We start from the raw sequence: 22,831 nt of genomic DNA, 5'->3' as shown, positions 1-22,831 counted from the left end.
CCAAATGAATCCTTTACAAGAAATACACATTTCATAAAATGACCCACACACAAGTTAGAAAACCCTCCACGTATGGAAAAATTCACATAATAAAAACCCTTAGAGGCTGACCTGAGAGGCTTTCAACAGAACCCAATGGACATTTTTCATTGTCTTGAAAAAGCATGCATCTCTCTATTGAGGAGCACCAAAAGACTTAGAAGTGTTTCGGTGAAACCAAAGCAAAGTTTATGTCAGTTTCAGTAGCTAACATAACTGCTAGAGTATACAAAACAGCTAGCAGATCTGTCCTTGCTCTTCCCTGTAAGTCTGCACATGGTCACTTCTGGAGAGGAGGACAATGAGGACATGGCAGTACTGCTATTTACACTTCACTTAAACATTACATCTCAGTTTGAAAAAAATACTTTGGGTTTGATACAGCTTGCAATTACTGAAATAATACACTTTCAATGACTGAAGCAAAACTTCCCATTTTTTTAATGAGAGAATGGCTATATTCCATCCCAAATGGAGAATTCCTTTTTTGTTGTCCTCGCAATAAGGAAACTGCAAATGAAGAAAGGCATTTATTGCTTTCCAAGTTCTTTTCCTCATAATACATTTCCTGGAAAATTAACAACAGTAAGCGCATTTCAGACCATGGTTTCTTTACCTCTAAGGCCACAATAGGTAATGGTTATTGATGCTGGACTGTGGCCTTGCATGGAAGAAATCAGTTCAAGTCATGGAATAATTCAATTCAATAGACTGTACAGCAACTCAGAAACCTTATACTAAGATAGAGTGCTTTTTCTGGAAAGAACTCTGATCTCACTTTTAACAGATTTCTGTTCTCAATCTATCAGTTGTTCTAGCAGTCTCATCGGTAAAAATATGCAGTTTAATTTCAAGCTGAATATATATGGAGAAAAATGACATTTATATTTCACTTCTTGACTACCTCCAGAATATGCTGTGATAGTTATAATCCTACCAGTAAACCATTCTGAAAAATCATTGCTCATATTCTTTAATCAGACTCAGAAACATTTTCATACCCTGTAGGAAGAGACAGCTCCATCAAAAATATGACTCTCACAGGGTCTCTTAACACCTACTTTCTTCATGGCCTCGATGTAGCAAATAGTCTCTTCAGGATTTCATAATTTCTAGTATCAGGATAAAATGTTCATTAAAAGCTTTAAAATGACAGTTTATGGAATAACTTATGGGACATTGTCTTCAACTGACACCCAAGGATACAGAGACTGAAATTCACAGGCAGGGCAAAGATTTCAGCATCTTCTCCTGGTATCATCAGCTTCCTCCTCTTCCCTTCAGCTCAGATAAGCAATTTCTCATCATTTGCTCTTCTTGAGGCTTTGAAATTCAACTTTGACATACTAAACAGCAATACCCTCTTCCTGGGCAACCAAAGAACTGTGATTATGGAGCACAGTACAGGCAAAAACATACTTTTATACAGAATGACACTGTTGCATGCTTGAACCTTGAACACACTTTGAAAGGCATAATGCCTTTAAAAAAGAGGATTGCATTAAGGGTGGAAGGACTGTTAACACAGAGTGAACAGAGTAACAAATGTTGTGGTGATCGTGAGGTTTCGGCTTGGTTCTTTATTCCCTTTGCAGATACAGGAACAGCTCAAAGTCAGCATCACTGCCTAAAAAAGAAGATAATTTGGTATCATGTGGACTCCCCAAGAGGTACCCCAGCATTTTAACACACATATTCAGAAACTGCAAATTGAAAGTAACAGGAATTCTTTTTCAATATATATTACAAGAAAAGCTTCCAAGATGGAGACACTGGTCATTTTTCCAAGCACCAGACCTTTTGCTTGTCTTCATCTTATAGAAGTATTTCTACAACGCAAGCCATGACTAGCACCCCAGAACAACACATGGAAAGATCAAATTTTCTGTCTGGATTTTGCAGAAGAGAAGGATGAAATGCTGCCAGAGAACAACAACAGTGTAGGCAGTACCGAAAAATAATAGTTGAGCCAGCCTAGCTGAAATCTGATGGGAAATGAGCTACAGACAACAGCTAGGGAACTGCCCTGATACAGTATGTGGTCAGCTGTGTCCCATGGGTCAGCTAACCTAAAAGTACCACTGTATATTGAAAAGTAGTATTACTTTTAATTCTTAATATATTTCCCTGCATATTCTTTGCTTTACATTTTTTTCTAGGACAGAATGTGCTTTGACTCCAGCAACTAACTACAATATAAATCTACTTCTCACCTGAGTTACACCATGGACTAATTAAGGCCCAACTGGAGGTTGTCCTACTCCAGTGAAAGAGAGGTTTCTTATAGTATAAACAGTCCTGTCAGCAGGCTGGTTCATGTAAAAGGCCTCACTGGTAGGAGAAAAAGAATCCAAAATTTGCTGCTTGATAAGTAGTGACTTCTGCATAATCATCAGAGTGGTTCAGATCTGTCACACACAATAACCTAGACACAGGCTCCAAGGTCACAGATGTTGGCTCTTTACCAGACACAGCTACCCATCACAAAACTTCACTATAAAAGATACTGCATTTTGACAGAGTTTATGATGCCACCTGCAGAGAAGAGCTCAGGGAGCAAGTCATGTAAAAAAATTCAGTCTTCCCAGGCTTTTCATATGATATGGGAAAACCATTTACCAAGGTATTCTAATCATCAAGTTTTATACAGCATCAGTTGTGGCAAATCATCCATAATCTGGATTAGCAGCAAACTCTCAAAATTTATAATACCCTTCCAAACTTGTCCCTGATGAAGAAATATAAAAGCATCTTCATTGCTATTGTCTAATCTGGCTCTTCTAAATGCTTTCTGCCAGAAATTAATCTCAATTCAAGAGAAATCAACAAGGCATGGACAAACATTTTTCATCTCTTAAGAAGTTTCTGGAAGTGTTTTGTGGAGAGTTCCCCCATGAGTAAAGCTCACCAACATGCTGCCAGCCAGCAGCAGACAGGTGCAGCAGCTGCAACAGACAGCAATCAGTGCTCCTGGAATCCATCTGACATTATCCACATGCATCCAATGTGTGATTCTTAGGGATGGCCCTGTGGAGAACCTTAAAAAGTCCCTTCTAACCCATTTTATTCTCTGAATACTGCATCTCATTTGCAGCCACACCAGACCTAGCTCCTCCTCCTCATTAACCATCATGGTTCTGGTAATAGCAGTGGTGATTTCTTCCCATAATTTCTGATTATAATTTCTTCTGTCATAATCCCAGCCTCTGCCACTCTCCAAGTCTCTACCTGAACTTAACTTGGTTTAAATCCTTCTAAAAAAACCCCCTGACTTTCAGTTTATTTTTATTCAAATCAAGCTTATTTCTCTATGATTCAATACAGGCCACTGTTTTCATGTGCTCCTTTACATTGGTGTTACTTGTATATTTCAATAATGAGCTTGTTCTCAGCTAGGTTGTTAGTGCAAAAATATTAAATGAAACAAAGGACCCAAACAAGGACCCAAACATTGCAGCAATGAAGCACCCTATTCAGTACCCAGTTTTAGCAGTTCAGTGCTGTCTTCACCAGCAAGTCATTCAGATTGACTGGATGCAAACAGTGCTACCAAGATTTCTTTTGGATTTTTTAGGAAGAATCATATACAACAGGACAAATGTAAAGAAGTTTTAACTGTTGCTTTGACAAAGTCATTATTCAGCCTCACACTTCATCCCCAAAGACACTCCTTGAAGCTTATGTTTTTTGAAGTCATCATAAATTCACTATACCAAGAAGAGCAGCAGGAAGTGTGCAACTGGACGCATAGGCCATGGCCAAACATCATTTTAGGGCTTCAGTAAATTTAAATTCTGATTTAAATTAAAGTTATAGAAAATTTAAAGCTATAAAAAATTCTGTCAACAGTTTTCACTTTAAACATCCTAGCTTGGCACTCATGAATTACTTCAATACTGCAACATTGCTTTATTGCAGCACGAAGTTTTCAGAACACAGCACCATTCTGCTGTGAGATTGCAGAAACCTTTTACCAGCATTGTTTAACACTTACTTTACTAAAACTTCACATCAGATTCTCCCACATTTTTTTAAAGTAAGGCCTGGGCTGCAATGGTATGCAGACTTTTCTCTCCTAACAGGTGTCCTGAGTACAAAATTTACCTAGCTAGGGGTATCACAGCAATGCATATTTTCAGAGCACACATAAGAGCAGTAGAAGTAAAACAGCCTTTTCAGAGCCCACAAAAAGCTTAGCAGCTGGTGAAATGCCTAGGTGTATCCTGTTATTTAGTGGTAAAACACAGGCCTTGTTACTGCAAATTTCACTTATTTTCCCCAACAACAGTGTAATTAATACCTGTGTCCCCTATTTCTGAGCACACATTTTCCATAACTTTTGCTGAAGTCTTCAAAGCAAAATCAGCCAACAAAAGACTCCTGGGTTATGCTCTAGATGCTTTCTGAAGCAACGCTTTGCAAAGAGATGGAGCTAAATCTGGCAGTGCTCAACCCTAATCTCCAGGCAGAGATTTAGGGTAGTAACCTAAATGGCTCATCTGCATACCTCCAGCCTTCAAAGTATTTATTTTTTTTTTTCACTTTATTCTATCTCTTGCATCATTTTGGGAGCATGGGTGAAACTACTAGTACCTTCATTCTTTCAGGCAATGCTCATGAGGCTCCCAAGTGTTCACACCTTGCCTCTCTCCCCACTAGAATACATTAATGATTACAGCAATAAGCAACTTGCTTGATAACCTTCACATCAGGAAACAATTTCACACTTTGGTTCTTTGCGCAACTGAAGGATGCAGAAAAAAACCAGCTGTCTGGGGTTACCAGACTGAAAGGGGAAGAAGTGCTGCCAGAGGCCACTAAGGAATATCCAGTGCAGTGTCAAGGCAGTGCTTGCATATAACTCCAAGACAGCACACGCAACCCCTAATGTTTCTCAGACTGTGCTGCTAACTGGCCTCCCTTGCTCTGCAGATCTTGCAAACCTCCAATTTAGCTGGAGCTGCTGTAACCCTTTATTTGATTTTCAAGTGAGGCCAGAAATCTTATCTCCTGCAGCTCATCCTCTAAATCATGGAGATCTGCCAAACCACTTACAGCCTGGTCTCACCTCTGACTGGTCCTTCTTTTCAGAGACCACTTCAGGGGCAGGTGATGCAATGTGGTGCTTTGTATACCATCACATTTGATGCACGTGTGTTGCTATCCTGTGAACAATGTTTCCTTTCCTTGCTGGTATGACACAGTGCAAAGCATACAAATCTCATGTACAAGACATAAATCCCTGACACATCTGCTGTCATGAGAAGCTTTGTATACCCTCTTTCTCCTCTATGCTTAGGAAAACACATGGCTTAAAAGTCAAGTCTCTAAATTAAGATCTACAAAACACAGACTCATCCCCTACTTTAATCAAGTTATTTAGTTTTCCTGTCAACAAAATATGGAAAACATCCTGTCATAATAGAGAAAATGAATCCTTTAGAATTTGTGTTTAATATGGAGGGTATGGAGACAGTTAAAACATGCACATACTTTCCATGCTCTGACCATTTCTTTCAGACAAGCTTTAAGCCTAGGACTTTGGCTAAAGCATCAGCAAAAACCATTAGTCAGAAACTCTGTCCTAGACCAGCTCCACCACCAGTCATGGGGTGTTCTCACATGCTGATGTAGAACTGTATTTACTGGCAGGACTAATGTCAAAGTCACCATGTCTGATCACTTGCACTGTGATGTCTCAAGGATCTCCAGCTCTACTACTCTCCTCAGTGCCCAGATGAGGTATCAAAAACTCCATAAATCCTTACCTTCACTGTGATACAGAAATCTATGCAGTGTGTTTGACAGATACTTTTCTGTTCTCCCTAGCATAATTTAAACTATCTGTTTTCAAGCCATCACACAGCAATGTAACATGAAAATCCAGCCTAGATCAGAGACCAAAGGAAGTGGATTGGTCTTTTGGAAGAAGCTGTTCAAAAGAAGCATGATGAGCCTTGGTGTTCCAGGGCTTCAGAAAACAGTAATACTGCTGTTATGAAACAACCATATGCAGACTCAAATAAGCAAAATTTTACAGCCCTTTCTTGAAAATTATTTTCTGTTTCAATGCCTATCTCAAGTCCATAGTAATTCCAGGAAAAATAAATCACTACATGTGCACTGGGAGACAAAACCCAGAAATTTCAACCTTCACTTGCTCTTGTTCCAAGAGTTCTCCAGACCTCAATTACATCAGCATCTTAAAAGATACTTTAAGACTTTGAAAATAAGCTAGCTTGTTTTTGAAACATTTTGGTCTAAATATTAAAGTGTATTGTTACAAATAAGTGTTATTACACTGTATTTTCAACAGTAAAAAGAAGCAAGTCTGTGAAAGGCCTGCTACCTCAAACACCATTACAATATGGATAAAGCCCATAACATTACTTAGTGTTATTTCAGCCTCAAAATAATCAATTAGACTATATGCTATTTCCTCCTCTTCTGTACACAAGGGTCTGATCCAGCACCATTAGTCATGACAATGTATGTGTCAACTGACTTTTCAATGCAATAGGTAAAATCCCCAAACCTGCTTTTCTTTTGTTGTGCCCTGATTTATATTTAGGTCATAAACAAAGATAATGGGAATTTTGGATAAAGCTGAACCATAAATCTTGTGATTTTTTTACTCTGAAAATAGATTATTGTTTCTTTAAAGTAGCTGTTTATAGTGGTTCACTTAAAAACTATAAGCAACATAAACCAGTACTTTTCTTTCTGACAAATGTATTACGTTGGGTGTTTTAGAGGACCGTATTTAAGTTCATCATCTAGTCAGCATTGCTTTCTTCAGCGGTTTAGAACAATTTATTCATCAAGAGAAAACTGAGGCAGACTCAGTTCCACCCTGTATAGTGCGCAAAGTAAAGATACAGTTACTTCTCTGATTTAATTACATTTCATACAAATATGCATTTACACATGGTATAAGGCAGTGGAAAACCAGACTTGGTTAGATTAATGTCAAAATTTCTCCTCTCAGTGAGTGAATCCTGTTGTCCAATAAACTGCTGAAAATTAATCCAAAGGTAATAAAAACACCCAAACCACAAACTGAGTAGAACTTAGGAAAAAAGTTCACTTTAAACATAGTAGTTCCCTTCTCTCCTCCTGGATCTTTCCTGGTGTACCAGGAATTTTTAAAATACATTAGTTCATCTTGCAGAGTAACTTGTAAGCACTGTTTTAATCTAGCAGGCAGAAAAACAGGCATGTTATCCTATCCCCATTTACTTTCAAATGTCATTTCCAATCAGAATACTTCTCCATATCTCTATTGGTTTTACATATCCTCTATTTCTGGCCTGTATCCCACACTTAAGAGAGAGCTGAAGTAACACCTGATGGAAAGTGAGATGTAAAAGGGATTGCATTTTGCTTCTTGGCTTCTGCATTGCAAGAACAGCATGCTCTTGTAGACAACAGCAATTTCAAAATGAAAAAGCATTATCTCATTGACTTGGAGAAGCTGCTTTCAAGGAATTTAAGTAGTTTATCACCACTTCTGAATATCTTTTGAAATATGAAACCAATTAATAAAACCTAAAAATACAACAAAGCACCATCATTTTCCTTCTCAGGGGGAAAATTCAAGGTAATTCATAGTCTAGGATAGATGGCTTGAAGATTAAGAAACTTTATTTCTCTTAGCACATCTGGGAGAGCCATGCTGAATAAAGGTAAAATCCAGTTCTGAAAACTACACAGGCCAGAAGAGTAAAGGGGTATGTGTAGGGGGAAATATCCCTCTATTCTCACCTTGACATTGAGCTTTTTCCATGATACCTATCAGAGGTGACACCAGAGTCAAGGCACTGAACAAACTGCACCTTTGACCTCCCTTCAGGACAGCCCTTCTCCCCCCTACTCTAGACCTCCACCTTCACTCAGTTTAACCCTGTTTCAATTTAAATCTCCTTCTGTTTATTTATCAAGACACAAACAGGGCTCTCCCGCAAAACTGAAGTCACTTTCCAATAGCAGACATTATTCCTGATTTTGTGAAAGCTGCAGCCTCAAAAGAAACAGTATTTATTTTCTTTGGCATACAAGGCATATTAATAAGCAAGAAGGAACTGAAGTCCCAACAGGGACCAGACCACCCAACCTTACAGTGACTTGTTCTGACCCTGCAGGGCAGGAGGATGTGACAGGGCCAAATACATGATGGCACAAAAGCCAACCATTTCTTAGCAGTACCACCACCACCACCAAATCATCCTAAGCTCTCCAAGAAGTCAATGTTGGTTTTATTGCTTTACACTCTGTTTTCAGCAAGGAAAATCTGAAGTATTGCTAGCCAGTTCATTAAAACTGGTCTTAGAAATCCCAGTTTTCTCCATATTCCACACAATGATTTCTAAAAAAAATCCTGCCTCAATCACAGCAGAAGTAACAGCATTCATTTCTACATTTGCTGTTCATGCCCTTCATAGTGTCCCTTGGCTTGTTTCCCCTATAATACAGCTACATCCAAAAATTACTGAAGCTGGCTTGTTTTCTCCTTATGTATTGTCAACTTATAAAGTGTTTCTCAAAACACTCAGTCGGCACACGCACTAAATAACACTTGGCTAAAGGCAGAAGTCCAGCTCCCTCTCACAGCAAGAGCCTGCAGTCCTAGATAAGCCTTGAAGCATGTCTAGACATGTGTTCTCCATTCTCATCCTGGACAGCACCTGCTTTGAGGTGATCTCTCCTACTTGAAAGAACAGCTGTCAATTTTGCACCAGAAGCAGAAGAAGGTGGAACTCCAACTGAGCAATGCTTTGCAGATTACGGGTCATCAAAATGCAGTATTTCCATACCGCTGGCAAAGTTTCATTACAACCATGGAAACAGTGAGAGAACTATAAAAGGTGGGGGAAAAGTTAAAGCAAGCCAAACAAACTAACACATATACGGCCCTAAACAAAGTGTCCTGAATTTAAACATACAGAATTTCTACATTTAAAAAAAAAAAACAAAAAACACAAACACCTGATGCAACCCCTTAAAAGTGTTTTCTTTTAGTGCAGTGAGGATGCAGATAATACAAAGACAGCATCTGCTATTCAGTGTTCAAGCTAGATCATTGCCTCTTCCAATCAATATCCTCCTCCCCTTTTTTGAGACTTAACTGGGGAATTTCTGTTCAAAACCAGCTTCATCCAGCATGTTTGTTCCATCCCAATGAATGATGGCACTCCTACCACAGTGCCTTACAGAGTGCCAACACAATCTTCATTGCTTTCCAGCAATGGAATGGAAGAAAGCAACCAGCAGGTACCTCCAGCAGCTTCAAAGTGATCTCCTGACCTGCCCACCACACGCAGATGAGCCCCTTTGGAAATGCAGGCACTTCAAGTCTTAGGGAACCCATCCAAGTGTCTCACATTTTTGGATCACATGATGGGAACATGCATTCTCACACAGTACAAGAGACACCACTACCCCAGCTTGCATGGCTTCTGATACAGTATTTGTGAACATTATCTACACAATTAGAATGGTCCTGTAAAATTTGAGGGTTTCAACAGAAAGAAAGACTAATCCCAAAACAGAAAATTTCTTGGGATTCCTGCTCAAATTTTCCCACTGACAAAGCAACTTTTGGGTAGCACGCACAACAGATGACAAGTAGAACTCCATCAAAAGCTTTTATGAGTTTTGCAGTATAAAAACACCTTTTCTTCCAAAGCACAGTCTAGGGGTCTGAAATCTTCCATAACCCACTGAGCAGACTTCTCAACCCACACCTCTCCTCCTACAAGCAAGGCCAGCCTCAGTATCAGTGGTCTCCTTGAGATTACCAGACCCAGCCTACAAATCAGAAAAGAGGGCAGAGATTTCTAGCAGGTGTCTTAAGATTGCTAACAGCTGTCTTAAGATCTTCAGCAGCTTCACAGTTAATGAAAATGTGTCAAACTTTTCCATTTCTTTTCCACCTTTTAATAGCAGCCATCTGAATGAAACACCAGAAGTCAATTCTAGTCACATACTGGCTCAAGAGACATACAAACATGTCATTTGGTTTTGCTGTGAACACCAAGACTAGCCCGAAGCACGTATTTTTGAAGCATGTATTTTGAAGGTCCAAGTTCTAAGATCAGGATTTAGCAAAACTGACAAACTAATAATCTTTGAGGCTCTAAAGCGTTAATTTGATTGCACAGCAGTACATGCAACTCATCTTTTCTACATTTTTCTTACTCTCCCTTAAATCCCAGTTTAGCAACCTTTCATAATTATAAAACCAACCTGCATGGCTGCCAATGTATAAATAAAAGCCAAATGTTTAATAGGATTTTTAAAAAAATTATATTAAAACACAAAACCACTATGGATGACAGCATGACAACAAGGTAAAGCATGAAGTATACTATTCATCTCACTGGAGATTGTTTTGTTAAAAAAAATGGCTACAGAATTTATTAAAGGCTAGTTTAGTTCATTGCCCTTTATCCTGGCTTTTTTAAAACTAGAAGTAAAATTCATAATGCAGTAGACTTCATGGATGGGTTCTTGGCTTGATGGCTGCAGCACATGTCACGTATCTCCAATCATCTGAAACATCCTAAGCGACAGAAGGGAGCAAAGCCTGGAACCACAACAAAAGAAATCCATTTCTTCTTGCCATCCTCTATCTTTTTTCAGTATTCTGCAACATTTTCACAGTTGAAACACTAAGTATTTAAGTATGAGGTATGTGAGTTAACCAGGTAAGAGACTGGATGAACCAAAGATTAACTTTATTTAATATGAAGAAAGACACCGTTTCAAAGGACGGCAAAGCCTCTGAAAACTGTTTTAGCAATTTGTTTTAAATTAGATTATTGTGAAAACTGAGATAGCATTAAAATAGACAGAAAAACAGAAATCTGGATCCTTTAATTTCTATAATGAAATTATATATTTCAGCCTTTATGCACAGCTATTAGCTGACACTATACAGGTATTCAAAATAAGGGAAAAGATTAAACCAAGGTTTGCTACAGTAGGTCAAATGAAAAACCATTCGACTTCTCAAAAACTTAGCTTAAAATCCAAACCTTCAGATTTTGAACCACATTTCTTCCCAATTACACTGTTGGCAGTGTCCCAAGGGTTATACTGTAGGGATATGTAGGGATACTGTTCACAAATTAAGCACGTGTAATTTGAACCTACTCTGAAGAAAGGACAAGATGGGAATGAAAGTTATGCTCCTTGGAACTGGCTGCTTTTTGAAGAGTAGAATGGTTAAACACAAATCTATCTACTAAATCTGAATGGTATTTATAAATTATATACAATTAATTTCTAAAAATATAGTAAGCACTTTAATTAATATTTCTATACGGAACAGTAGAAGAGACTGCAGAGCACTCTTATGGGGCTTAAAGTTACAGTCAGCATAACTCTGTCTACCCAGGACCTGCATTTTAAACTACTTACACTGTTGAGTGTCTCACAGTTGAGCATCTTCAAAGCAAGATCCATTTTGCATGAAAGACAAGAGTTCAAGTTGCACTATTATAAGAATCGTAGGAAGTTATCAAATATAAAACACACACCAAACACAAAATTAAAGACTATCAGAAGATAAGGTCAGTCTGGATACACAGGACAATCAAGAAATTTTCAGACAAGAGATAAAAAAAAACCCCAGCAGGTCATTGAGTTGGAAAGACAGAAATAATTCAAGATGGCAACAAAGCTGCTCCCTCTGCCACACCTGCCACGGCGGCAGGATGCAAGGCAGGCTGGAGAAGGCAGTTCTGCTGGAACCAAGATGCAGGAGACACAGTGGACAGAGACTGCTGGATTAATGAACAGCCCCTGTTGGGAAACCAGGCAAAGGCAGTTTTGAATCTGGTAGCAGATGGGCAAGTAACTGGTGGGTTTGAACTGTTTTGATTTTTACAGCAGTGTGGGTAACCAAACAGCTTTATTTTGTGTGTGCTAGAAACATGTCACAGCAGGAAAAATTAATGGCAAAGGCCACAGGAAACTGTATCACACAGAAATATTTCTGAAAGGGTTGGAAATGACACATTAGGCCAGTGAGAAACTGCTTTTTTGGATAAAAGTGATTGATGTAAAAAGATCATCAACAAATTAAAAAAAGAGCTATCTGCTATTTGCTCATTTTCTGATCAGAAAAGAAAGCATAAGCTACTTATTTCTAGCAAAAAAACACTGAAAATTGAGTGCAAGGCACAGTGGAAAGAAAGAGAACTCTTCTAGGTGCATATGCATGCCAACAAGTAATGGGCAATTTGCATTACAGTTTTATTTTTAAGTTTACCTGCATAATCAGTTTACAGTTCTAGGTAAAAAAAGCTAATTTTGAACAAAATTGGACCCAGGCAAGTGAAGCAGGGGTATTCTGCTGACCATGAGTAGACATACAAGGGTGAAACAGATCATGCTTCTCAAAGACAATGACCCTTCACTCTTAAGCCAAATCCAAATCATCAGCTACTCAAGATCAAAATTAGAGTTTCCTAATAACTTTTAAACAGTGGGAGTACTCTGTGTCTACATAACCAACAAGAAAGAACTTCTAGCCTTTTTAAGATGAAAGAATTTCCCCACAGGGATGAGAATAAGGAATGTCTGTCCAAGAAATAAAATACCACTTGAACATTTGCAAGCTTTTACAATGGAAGTTAAAATATTTTAAACAGACCTGTTATGTCAACGTAGCAGTGCTATCACTCACAAGAAAGGCTAATATATTCCAGTTGCATTAACTTGTTTATCCAAAGTCTCCCCATACATCTTCAATATCCTAATACAAGTTTGACATTTGACACTAACACACATCCTCCTCTTTGCAAAATAACTCCCTCTGAGGTCTTACTCTTTCTTTTCAAAATATGATGATAGTGGGAAATGGAAATTTCAAGTCTCAGAGCCTATTTCTAAAGATGGGTAGTATTAAAAAACTCCACCTGACAACTGCTTCTTATTTGAGGCAAGCCAAGCTAGCTCTACTGTGTTTAGCAATTGCTTTCCAGCTGATGGGAAAAGAACTTTATATGTCAAAAAAAAAAATCAAAATATAAGAAAAAAATTTTTAAAAATATTTTAAAAAAATAAAAGAAAATCCCAGCTGAAAAACCACAGAAGCCAATGAGATCCTGCACTAGTATTTGTATTTTACACAAGAATTGTAGTGTCATGTTGCATCTTCAACCAACAAGAACACATGCTGAGGTCAGAGGTTTCATTTGCACAAGGAAATCAGAAACTCTCCTATGAAACAAAAGCCTGAAGAATCACAGCTCCAGAAAGTTATGCACTCAAGAGATATTCTGGGTCTTAAATTCATTCAGAAGTCTTTACTTACACTATAGAGACACACCCCTAGCATGCATCAGGACTGTGCATGTGGCAGATCTTAGGCTAGTACCAATTTTGGTGGAGGGATGAGTTACTTATGGAAGAAAATACTCTTTTCCATCATAAATTATTCTTATGGACTTCTCAGAATCTTGGAATATTAGCACCAGGGGAAAAGGCAACAGTGATTACACAAATTATTTGTACAAAGACTCTGATATTACACTAGACAAATATTTAAAGATTGTCAGTAAGAAACTTTATTGATTGCTAAGTGGAACAATTCATAAGGAAATGCTGCCTACTGATGTCTATTTACTGCACTGCACATAATTGACATGATCAGCTCCAATTAAGGAAGGTGCATTGACACAGCAGAATACACAGGTTCTCCATGCCTCACCTTTTAGCCTCAGCTTGGGAGCATGAAGATTTCCGACCTATAAACATGCAATGCCTACAAAAACCTATTTCTTATCCTGGTCAAAGAGGCTCAGGCAATGAAAAAGCCACATTTTATCAACTACTGAAAGATATCTTGCCCCCAAAGACCAGAATCCACAGTCCTCCACCTTTTCCTTAGCCCGACTGTTTTAGAGTTTAGCCAGGCAGATCCTTTAACACAAAGAGGCAGTTTGCAAACAGTAGATGTACACCTTGACCCAAAGTCCTAAGAATATATTATTTCATTATTCTAATCGTCATAGTAATAGAAGATTAAATGTGTAGCATTTTCTGAAAACTAACAGATTATTTTATTTCCAAAGATTGCATTTCACTTCCAAAGACTCCTATTTGCTACCATGATCACTTGAGGAAAATCTTCCACTTGCTGCATAAGAGAACACAGACATAGTCAGCTCAAAGAAAGAAGAAAACCTCAGAGAAAATGTATCATCCTCATATATGGAAGAAATTCAAACACAAAAGTTTTTGATGAACAAAGCTGACACATCCTATATTAGAGATTTCTGTCTCATCTAGAGGGTTCCTGCAGCTGGGAAAAGGACCTAGCTTGAACTGTGGAGAATGAAATGAGTAGAAGATCCTACTCAAATACTATCAATCTAGCACAGATTTGTTATTTACAAAAGTATAAGAGGTGATAAATAGTATACATTTTACCTGCATTAGATTAGCAACTGAACAACAAAAGGATGTCTGAGCAACACTTTAAAACATATTACAAACAGAACATTCCTTCAACAATACTGTTTAAATACAGTTGTAACAGAGTATGATGGGGTTTGTGCTTCTCTTTGCAACACCTAAAATGATACAAGCATGTCTGTGGAAAGACAACAGAGTGTATCACTAAGTTCCAAGCATTCCTTTGACACAATGAGAAATGTAGTGATGATTTCTAAAACAACATTTCCCCCCTAAAACAGTGGAACACCCTTTGTAATGGACAATTCATTTTAACGTTTTCAAGCTAATAGCTTGTTTTCTTCAACATTAGCATTGGACTGACTGTTGAACTCTGGCTCCAGAACTGAATTTCATCCAGCTGAATTAAGGTCAAAATCAGTATTCCTACTGCGCAAGGGAAGTTTAAATCCTGCTGGAAAAAAAAATAAAAACATGTACTGTTAACTTCTTCTGGTAAGGAGAAAAAAAAAAGGCAATGTAAGAAAAATGCTATTAATACTTTAGTACTCGAACACTAACTTCAAAAACAGTGAAAAATTTGCAAGTTATAACCATGAAGATTTATTTGACACATGAAGGTTTGGATTACACACATACCTTGCATTAACTACTTGAATACTAGTTATATGCTAACAGTTATTATGCACACATTATTAATGCTCAGTTGTAGACATATAGGAGAAAACTTTGCTATAAATATTATGAATGTCTGGAATGTTATTTCTTCTTACATATGTTATCCCTTGTACTATATACTGTGCATGTCCACATAGTATGTTGAGGATAATAATAAATCTACTGTTAAAAGATAGTATTTAAACTGCACTGATACCTATAGTCTGTGTGCTATGCTCTCTAGTTGACAAATTCATATGAATTATATTGCTACCTCCCCCTAAGACTCTATTTGCCATACCTGGCATTTTTGAAAGTGAGACAGGCAGATAAGAGGTCTCTGTCAATTTACACTAAAAGAAGGACAAATTTTAAAGGTCTTAACACTATGCCACTCAAATCATGTAAGCTTTTCTGTTAATTTCACAAAGAGCAAGTCTGTCTGCATTGCTGTTACATGAACAAAATCATGCTGCCAATGTAAGGGATCAGTCACTGCACTTACAGCCTGCAGAACTTGCCCACTGCTAAAGGCTATACAGGGATTAACTGGCACAGCCCACTGTAAATTGGCTTGTTTGTTTTTAATTTAAACACGTTAACAAGGTGTGAAAGCTTGTATTATTACTGCCCAAGCTCTGAGAAATGTCCACTTCGAAAAATTGTGGACAATTTTTAGAAAGAGGCTTTGAGAAAGTAAGAGAGATCTTGGTGAGATGGATGTACCATTAAGCCTCATAATGCTTCCTTAGGTAGAGGAAGACACTTAATGGTGATGCATAACAAAGGCAATTTTTTTTGCATCTGCAAATAAGTTAAGTTTCATCATATCTCCTCAAACCAGGAAACAGTCTCTAAAACAATACATTTAACCTGAAAAACCACCATGCATCTGAGAGTAATTTCTCACCATGCCCATATTCCGTAAAAGCATTCCATAATTTGTGGGTTAATGAAAAGTTATTACACTGAAAGATTTCTACAGCTCCAAAGGAATTTGATGTAACAATTGCAGATGCTGGGTGCCTATGCCTTGGAGGGACGCAATTTTATACAGGATATATTCAACCAACAGCAATACTCAGTGTAGCAAGTAAAATGCTAGATACAGCTTGTGTAAATCTTAATAAATTTTAGAAGGGCACACCTGTGTCTAAATGAAACCACAGAAAAAACATTCTCACAAATATCAGCTGCTAGCACATTGTCCTAAAGTATCTTTAGCCTTACAATAATTGGTGCAACACGAACAGGTATTGCACGAAACTTGCAAGAAGTGAACGTTTCTCATAAGAAGCTTAAAAGACATCAGAGCTTCAGCATCTCTGAAACCTCACTCCAGTTACACCTTACAGAGGAAGGATGCTGGTAAAAAGGTCTTGCAAAACCTTGAGGTGCTCCCTCAAACCAGAAATCACCTGAACCAATTACTGTTTTGCATTCTAACATGTCTTTTGCCTAAGTCTACAACCATAGTTAATATCTTACAAAAAAAAAAAAAAATACAGAGAGGACAGGAAAGAGTTCACAGTCTGAACACCATCATCTACCACCCCTCATCCTATTTAAAATTGTGTTGAGATGGAGCGTTTTCTGACAGCGACATGACATGAAGCCGCACACTGCCGCAGCCTGCCTCTCCTCCCGCAGCCGCAGCCCTGCGTCCGTCCCCGCTCCGACCGACCTCGCCGCACAAGTTTACGGGGAAAGGGGCAGTACGTCGCATTGAGGTCCTAGGCGAGGTTTACTGCTCGGGCTGTTACGCCAGTCCGGCGGTACGGGAAGAGGCTGCCTTCCCTCCCCGACACCAGGTACAGCCGCGCACTCCGCGCCCGCCGCCTCACAGCCGCTCACAGCGCGGGGCCGCCGGAGCCGCGTCCCGCCGGCGCCTCTGCCCCACCTGCCCCGCTCGCCCCCACCCATTCCCACAGGCAGTGCAACGCAGCGCGGTAAGGACAGGCACTGAGCCCCGTAAGGGGTAAGGGATGTCCGCCGAGCCCCGCGGCAGCGCGGCCGGAGCGCGCCGCCTCCCCAGCGGCGTGGAACACTGAACCGCGCCGAGCGCTTCGCCTTCCCGGCGCAGGGCGGCCGCGGGGCGGGGAGCCGAGAGCACCCACCGGGGATGGCCAGGTTGGTGAGCGGGGTGCTGTGGAGGCTGGCTGGCAGCGCTGCCATCCAGTCGGCGAAAAGCAGCTCGTTCTTCCCCTGCGACGAAGCCATGCTGCCGTCGCTCGCTCCAACTCGCCCGGTCCCGAGCGCGGCCACCGCCACAGCCCCGCCGAGCCCGGGCCCCGCCCGCCTGGCACCGCCTCTCCCCGCCCCGCCGGGCCCCCCCCCCCGCCTCCCCGCGGCGCGGCGTGAGAGTCCTCGGGGCCGGCACCGTCGGGCTGGGCCCCGGCGCTCGGCGGGCGATCCAGCCCCAAGTACGGCGGGGGGCGGGGGAGGGAGCGGCGTCACGGCCGGGCCGTGGCCGGTCCGCACCAGCCCGGCCCCGGGCAGCCGCGGGCCCCCTTCCCCGGCCCTGCCGGGGGCCAGCAGCCGAGCCCCCGGGAGCGCGGGGCTGCCGCAGGCCGGGCGTCTGTGCTCGGGATGGCCCTCGGGGCCCCGGCCGGCGGCTGGTGGCCCTGGGCCTCAGCAAAACCTCCCTGACCTTCGTGATGGCTCGGCTGAGTGCCCCGCGCCGGGACACGACATCCCCCGCAGCCGGCTCCCCGGCAGCTTCATCTGCCCCTGATGCGAACGTCTCTGTTTGCAATGGGTTGTTCCCAGGGGGAAAAAAAAAAAAAAAAAACAAACAAATCAGTGCGCCTTAGTTGAACGTGCCATGGAGATCTAATTTTTTGGCAATAGTTTTCTATTTTTGTTTGAGGATGATCCGAAGTAGTATCTTCTGTTATCATCTCCAGACTGTCTTTGGCAGGAAGGAAGCATCTGCATGGCTGTCTCCGTATGGATGAATCAATGAGCCTGATACAGCTCTGTGAGCCATTTTGAACTGTTAGAACAAACCTGGTCTTTTCACCTTCAGTATTACCCATTTTTGTGGAAGTTTTTTATATGTGCATAGAAGTTCACACATATAAACAACATTTATATGTGTCGCACATTTTGACAGGTGGAGCTGTCAAAAACGGCCCGGAGAGAGCCATGATTGAGACAGGTTCAGTTTATCAGTTCACCTTGAATTCTTATGAGGGTCAGCTTTGGACCTGTAGCTTGTGCTCTTACTCAAACCATTCTATAACAGCTGGGTTTGGTAATAAAACTTCAGGGAACAACTAATAATAGCCCTCCCTTCTCTTTTCTGTCTAAAGTTTCCAGAGCAAATATGATGAGAAACTCTTCTTTCAGCCACAATTTCTTGAATATTTCTGAGGTATTGAAATAAAGGAAATTTTGCTGACTCACTTTTTGCAATAGGAATAGCTCTTGAAGTGGGATTTGACTGGGGAAATTTGATTCTGTGGTTGACCTTGGGGGAGATGTTGAGTCAAATTTGAACAATATGTGAAAAAGGGGAACGAGAAAGCAAACAGCCACCAAGGCCTGTTAGGTTTTTGCACTGTTGCATCCTGCGTATGAAGATGCTAATCTGGCCCTTCCAAAATCACTGGTATTAGCAAGGATGAAAGAAAGATAATCCACATTTTGGATATGATGATATAAACCTCACTTAAAAATGGAAGATGTTACTCATGTAACAGTGGAAGATGTTACAGTACATCATCTTCAAAGAATGGGAAGAAATTTTAGTAAAATTTCAGTATTTCTAAAGAGCATTCCAGTAAGGAGCTATGAATGTTTCTATCAACATGATTAAATCAAGTTTTTTTATTTAAGGAGCAAAATTATTCATGGATCACACTGGTCACCTGGAAAATTGCTGCTGAACTTTCATTCATTTCACTATGTAGCCTGTCTTTTCTCAGAGAAAACTGAAGTAAACATATTTTTGAAAGATTAAACATGTTGTTAGTGTTGTTGATTTCTTATGGTCTCTGAAGCTTTGGGGATAGCTCAATGCAAAATAAATACCAGCAAACTCATAATTTTAAAACATGTTAATATGTATTATAATCCTAAAACTACCTTTCAGTAGTTCTTTCTGCTCTGCTGAAGACCTGTAAATATCCCCCTCTGTACTGACAGAAACTTGTTGACATTTGCTTCTGCAAGTAATTCAGGCTTTTTTTTTTCTTTTCTTTTTTTTTTTTTTTTAATGCCCAAAGTAAGATTCTTCATAGTCTGGATTTTAAAACCATGGATACTCTGCTTCATGAAAACTGGCCCACTCTAACGTGTCTCACACTAATCATGCTTGAAGAGTCTGCCTAATGTAACTGTTAAGATATCTGACTTAAAATCTGTTACTGAACTTCTGTGAATTTGGGAATCACAGGCTTATATAATTTGAAGGGAGGTGGGATAGGAAAGGAGACTTATGGGACAGAAAGTCAGAAACATTTATAGAGCAAAGTCTTAAGAAACACTGACTTGGAAGCTTTGACTTCAAATAAAAAGGTATTTTTTCTAGCTTTTCAGTGCTATGAGACTTCAGCATTTGTCTGTGTATCTGCTTGGGAGGTGTTTAATAAAAAAAAAGGTATATCACTTATCTTGATGAAAGAGCAGCTTATTGTGGTTTAGTTTGAACCTGTCGTTTTACTAATTTTCACTGATTTGTAAACAATGGCAGCCTGTAAATCAAAGGCAGAGTATCCATACTAGCTTTTGTTCCTATTTCAAAACAGTAAAAAACAAAAATATCACATTTTTTGCCATATTACTGAAATCCTTACACATAGCAAGAGTGAACTGTTAAAGAAAGTAGATTCCAGGAATTAAATAATTTAAAAGCTTCAAACTACCTGGTAAAATGAAAATTTAAAGTGGTGCCAAACTACAAAAAAATATGATCTTTGCTATTTTATTCACAGATGTGCTGAACTCACTGAAGATTCCATGAAGAGATGGAAAATTGAAATTGTGCTATCTGTTCATCATGTATTGTGTTCTCTCCAGTCTGCAGTGTGGATGAATAGAGATACCTCTGCTTCCATGGAATTGCAAAACAGAGTAATTTAGCCAATAGGAAAGTTGCTTCAGCATTCAAAATTAATTACACTGTTAAAAAAGACTTTCTGTTGTTTTTATTCTCCTAAAAATTGCATTTTAACAATATGCATTCACTGTTATGCTTTTTCATTTTAACAATCACATAGTTTGCTTTTTCTTATGTCCTTGTCATCTATTTTAATCATGTGAATAACAAAGGACAAACAGGATTTTTTTTCTGTAAATTACATTAAGTACATTGCACTCTGAAAGGCAAAGGAAAAATTTACTTATTGGGGCACTGTATTTCTGTGACTTTCCTATTATGTAGAAAAATTATTTATTTACTTCACATTTATTGTTAATGAATTCAAAATTAATCTTGGAACTGAAGAATTATTATTGTTTAAATACTTGAACTTTTTCAGTGGATTCTGCTTCTGAGGTTGGTTCCTTTCTCCTTACTATCCATTTCTATTAATAGAAGATTTTCAGAACAAATCCTAGCTGCCATCCCATGTTTGCATCTCTCATGGCTTTGAGTGACTCTATCAGTAACATTTGGTCAGTAAAGCCCTTCCAGTTGTTTGCAGCTGAGTTCCTAATTATATTTTCATTACTTGGGAACACAGTAGATTAATTATATTCTCAATTTTGCTACTTCTCACTGCTAACAGGTGTAACAAGTAGGACAAGTACATAAAATCTGAGTCAAAGCATATTGACTGAATGAGATAGTTTATTCAGTAACCATATGGGTGAATAGAAGTCATGAGAGGTATTTTGTTGTCATTTTATATTTTGTCTGGCTACTTTGACAATCTCACCCTTCATTTATTAAGCAATCTCTATTAAGCAGTATTGTCCTGTCAAAACAGATTACAAAATTCCTCAGTAGTCAAAGACCTCACAGAAACAGGAAAATAGTATTTTATTCATTTTATGTGATAGAATAAATCTGCTTCTGAATTTCAAGCAAAAGAAAATGTGGTTTATTCTGTACTCTGACTTGTTATTCTCTACTATGAAAACCTGAGCATCCTTACTTGTGCCACTAATGAATCTGAGAAGAGACAATATTTGTTCTGAGTGGCTACAAATGTCAGAATGATGCTAATGTTATCCCTACTCTCTTGCAGTAAGTTACAGTGATTGGGAAGATGATGAGTTAATATAAAGGTACAACACATGTTTTTACTTGCATACTTTATAACCAAACCAAAGACATTATAAAAATATACGGACAATGAAGTAATTAGTGTATGACAAGGCTGTTATAGTGAACCAAATTCTGGAAGCTTGAAATGAATAAGATAAAAGGCAAATTAGAGTATTTGTATGCAGTCCTCAGGTGGAAATCAATTTCACCTTAGCTACTTCAATCTGAATAGTATTTTTCAGGTTTCTGGAGGAAGGTTTTGCCTTTTTGTTTTTTAACTTTGTCAAGCAGAATCCTACTGTGTCTTACCTAAGATGTCTGCATTGAAGCATACCAGTGGCTACTTTTATACCTGGTTAAAAACAAAAAGGATCAGTTGTGTTGGCATTACTGAAAAGACTCTAATGGCATTACCAAGAACAGCAGTGGCAGAACATGAAAAACCTTATTTTCTCATAGCCAGTGCTATCAGATCACAGCAAAGTATGCAAATTTGTTACAGGGGAAGGTGAGAAAGAGATTGCTTTTTATTTATAGACCAACCTGACAATGTTTAAAAGCTTTCTGTAGAAGCTAATGAACATTTTGTCATGAATAAGTGTTTCTGAGACTTGGAGGCCTAATGTTTGACATGGTTAAGAGCTTGCAGAGAAAGCTTGATTCAAGCATTTGAATGTGAGCTCATTCTCTAGGTTGAAAACTGTTGTTTTATTGAAAACAAAAGCTAAATGAGATGGTTTCATGGTGGGCTTACAAAAGGCAATGCAGTAGGAAGCATCAGTGCTGATCATAATCCTTGTAGCCTTCCCAACACAGTATTGATATGGTCACAAATTACTTTATCAATATGAAAATAATCTACCTTTAGTTTAAAAAAATGCTTGAAAGACTCAGAAAAACCTGAGTGTTTTTCTGTCCCCTGTCCTCTGCTATGTTTTCCAGCCCTGTCAAAAAGGAATTAGAAGTTTTCAAGGCAGTCAGATACTCCCATGACTGTACTTAGTTTTGTCAGACAACACAGCCCTTTGCATGAACAGAAAATTTTGAACAGTCTAAAATCTTCACTAAAAAGTTATGATAGACAAAACATTCCAGAAAGTTGCTTGGATAATGTTTGACCTCCTTTGGGGTTGTAACTAGCACAGTTCAAGGCAGAGTAAAAACTTAAAAATGCCAGGACCACACCAAGTGAAATAAAATAGTTATTTTCATTTCATCACACTGTATTGTATTGCCTTGTAGTGGTAAATAAAAACAAGTCCATACTCAGAAAAATCAGTGAAAATAGCAGGAGTTAAATAGATGAGATAATGAAGTGGCTAGTGCTTGCAGGATTTTACAGACCACCAGAAACAGAAGATGCAATCTGCTTGTATGTGTAAACATGTTAGGACGCAGTTCAGAGCTACCATGAATAGTATTTAGAAAAGAGAGAAAAGGGGAAAATAGTATTTCTAAATAGATATTAAAGTACTTTTTAATTTGTCAAGCTATGAA

General features: G+C 39.1%; 1 protein-coding gene across 1 annotated transcript in view; it reads right to left on the bottom strand.

Moving 5' to 3' along the window:
* PLCXD3 (phosphatidylinositol specific phospholipase C X domain containing 3) overlaps window positions 1-17,340 on the bottom strand; it is a 72,685-nt gene extending 55,345 nt beyond the window's left edge. Inside the window, exon 1 of the mRNA XM_062513402.1 lies at window positions 17,238-17,340. Coding sequence (XP_062369386.1) covers window positions 17,238-17,340 — 103 coding nt within the window. The remainder of the gene's footprint in view (window positions 1-17,237) is intronic.
* Window positions 17,341-22,831: the final 5,491 nt, after the last annotated feature.

Source organism: Cinclus cinclus, chromosome Z (genome assembly GCF_963662255.1).
Source record: "Cinclus cinclus chromosome Z, bCinCin1.1, whole genome shotgun sequence".
Taxonomy (NCBI): Eukaryota; Metazoa; Chordata; class Aves; order Passeriformes; family Cinclidae; genus Cinclus; species Cinclus cinclus.
The sequence above is the reverse complement of the archived record's forward strand: the minus strand, read 5'-3'. Positions and strand labels throughout refer to the sequence as shown.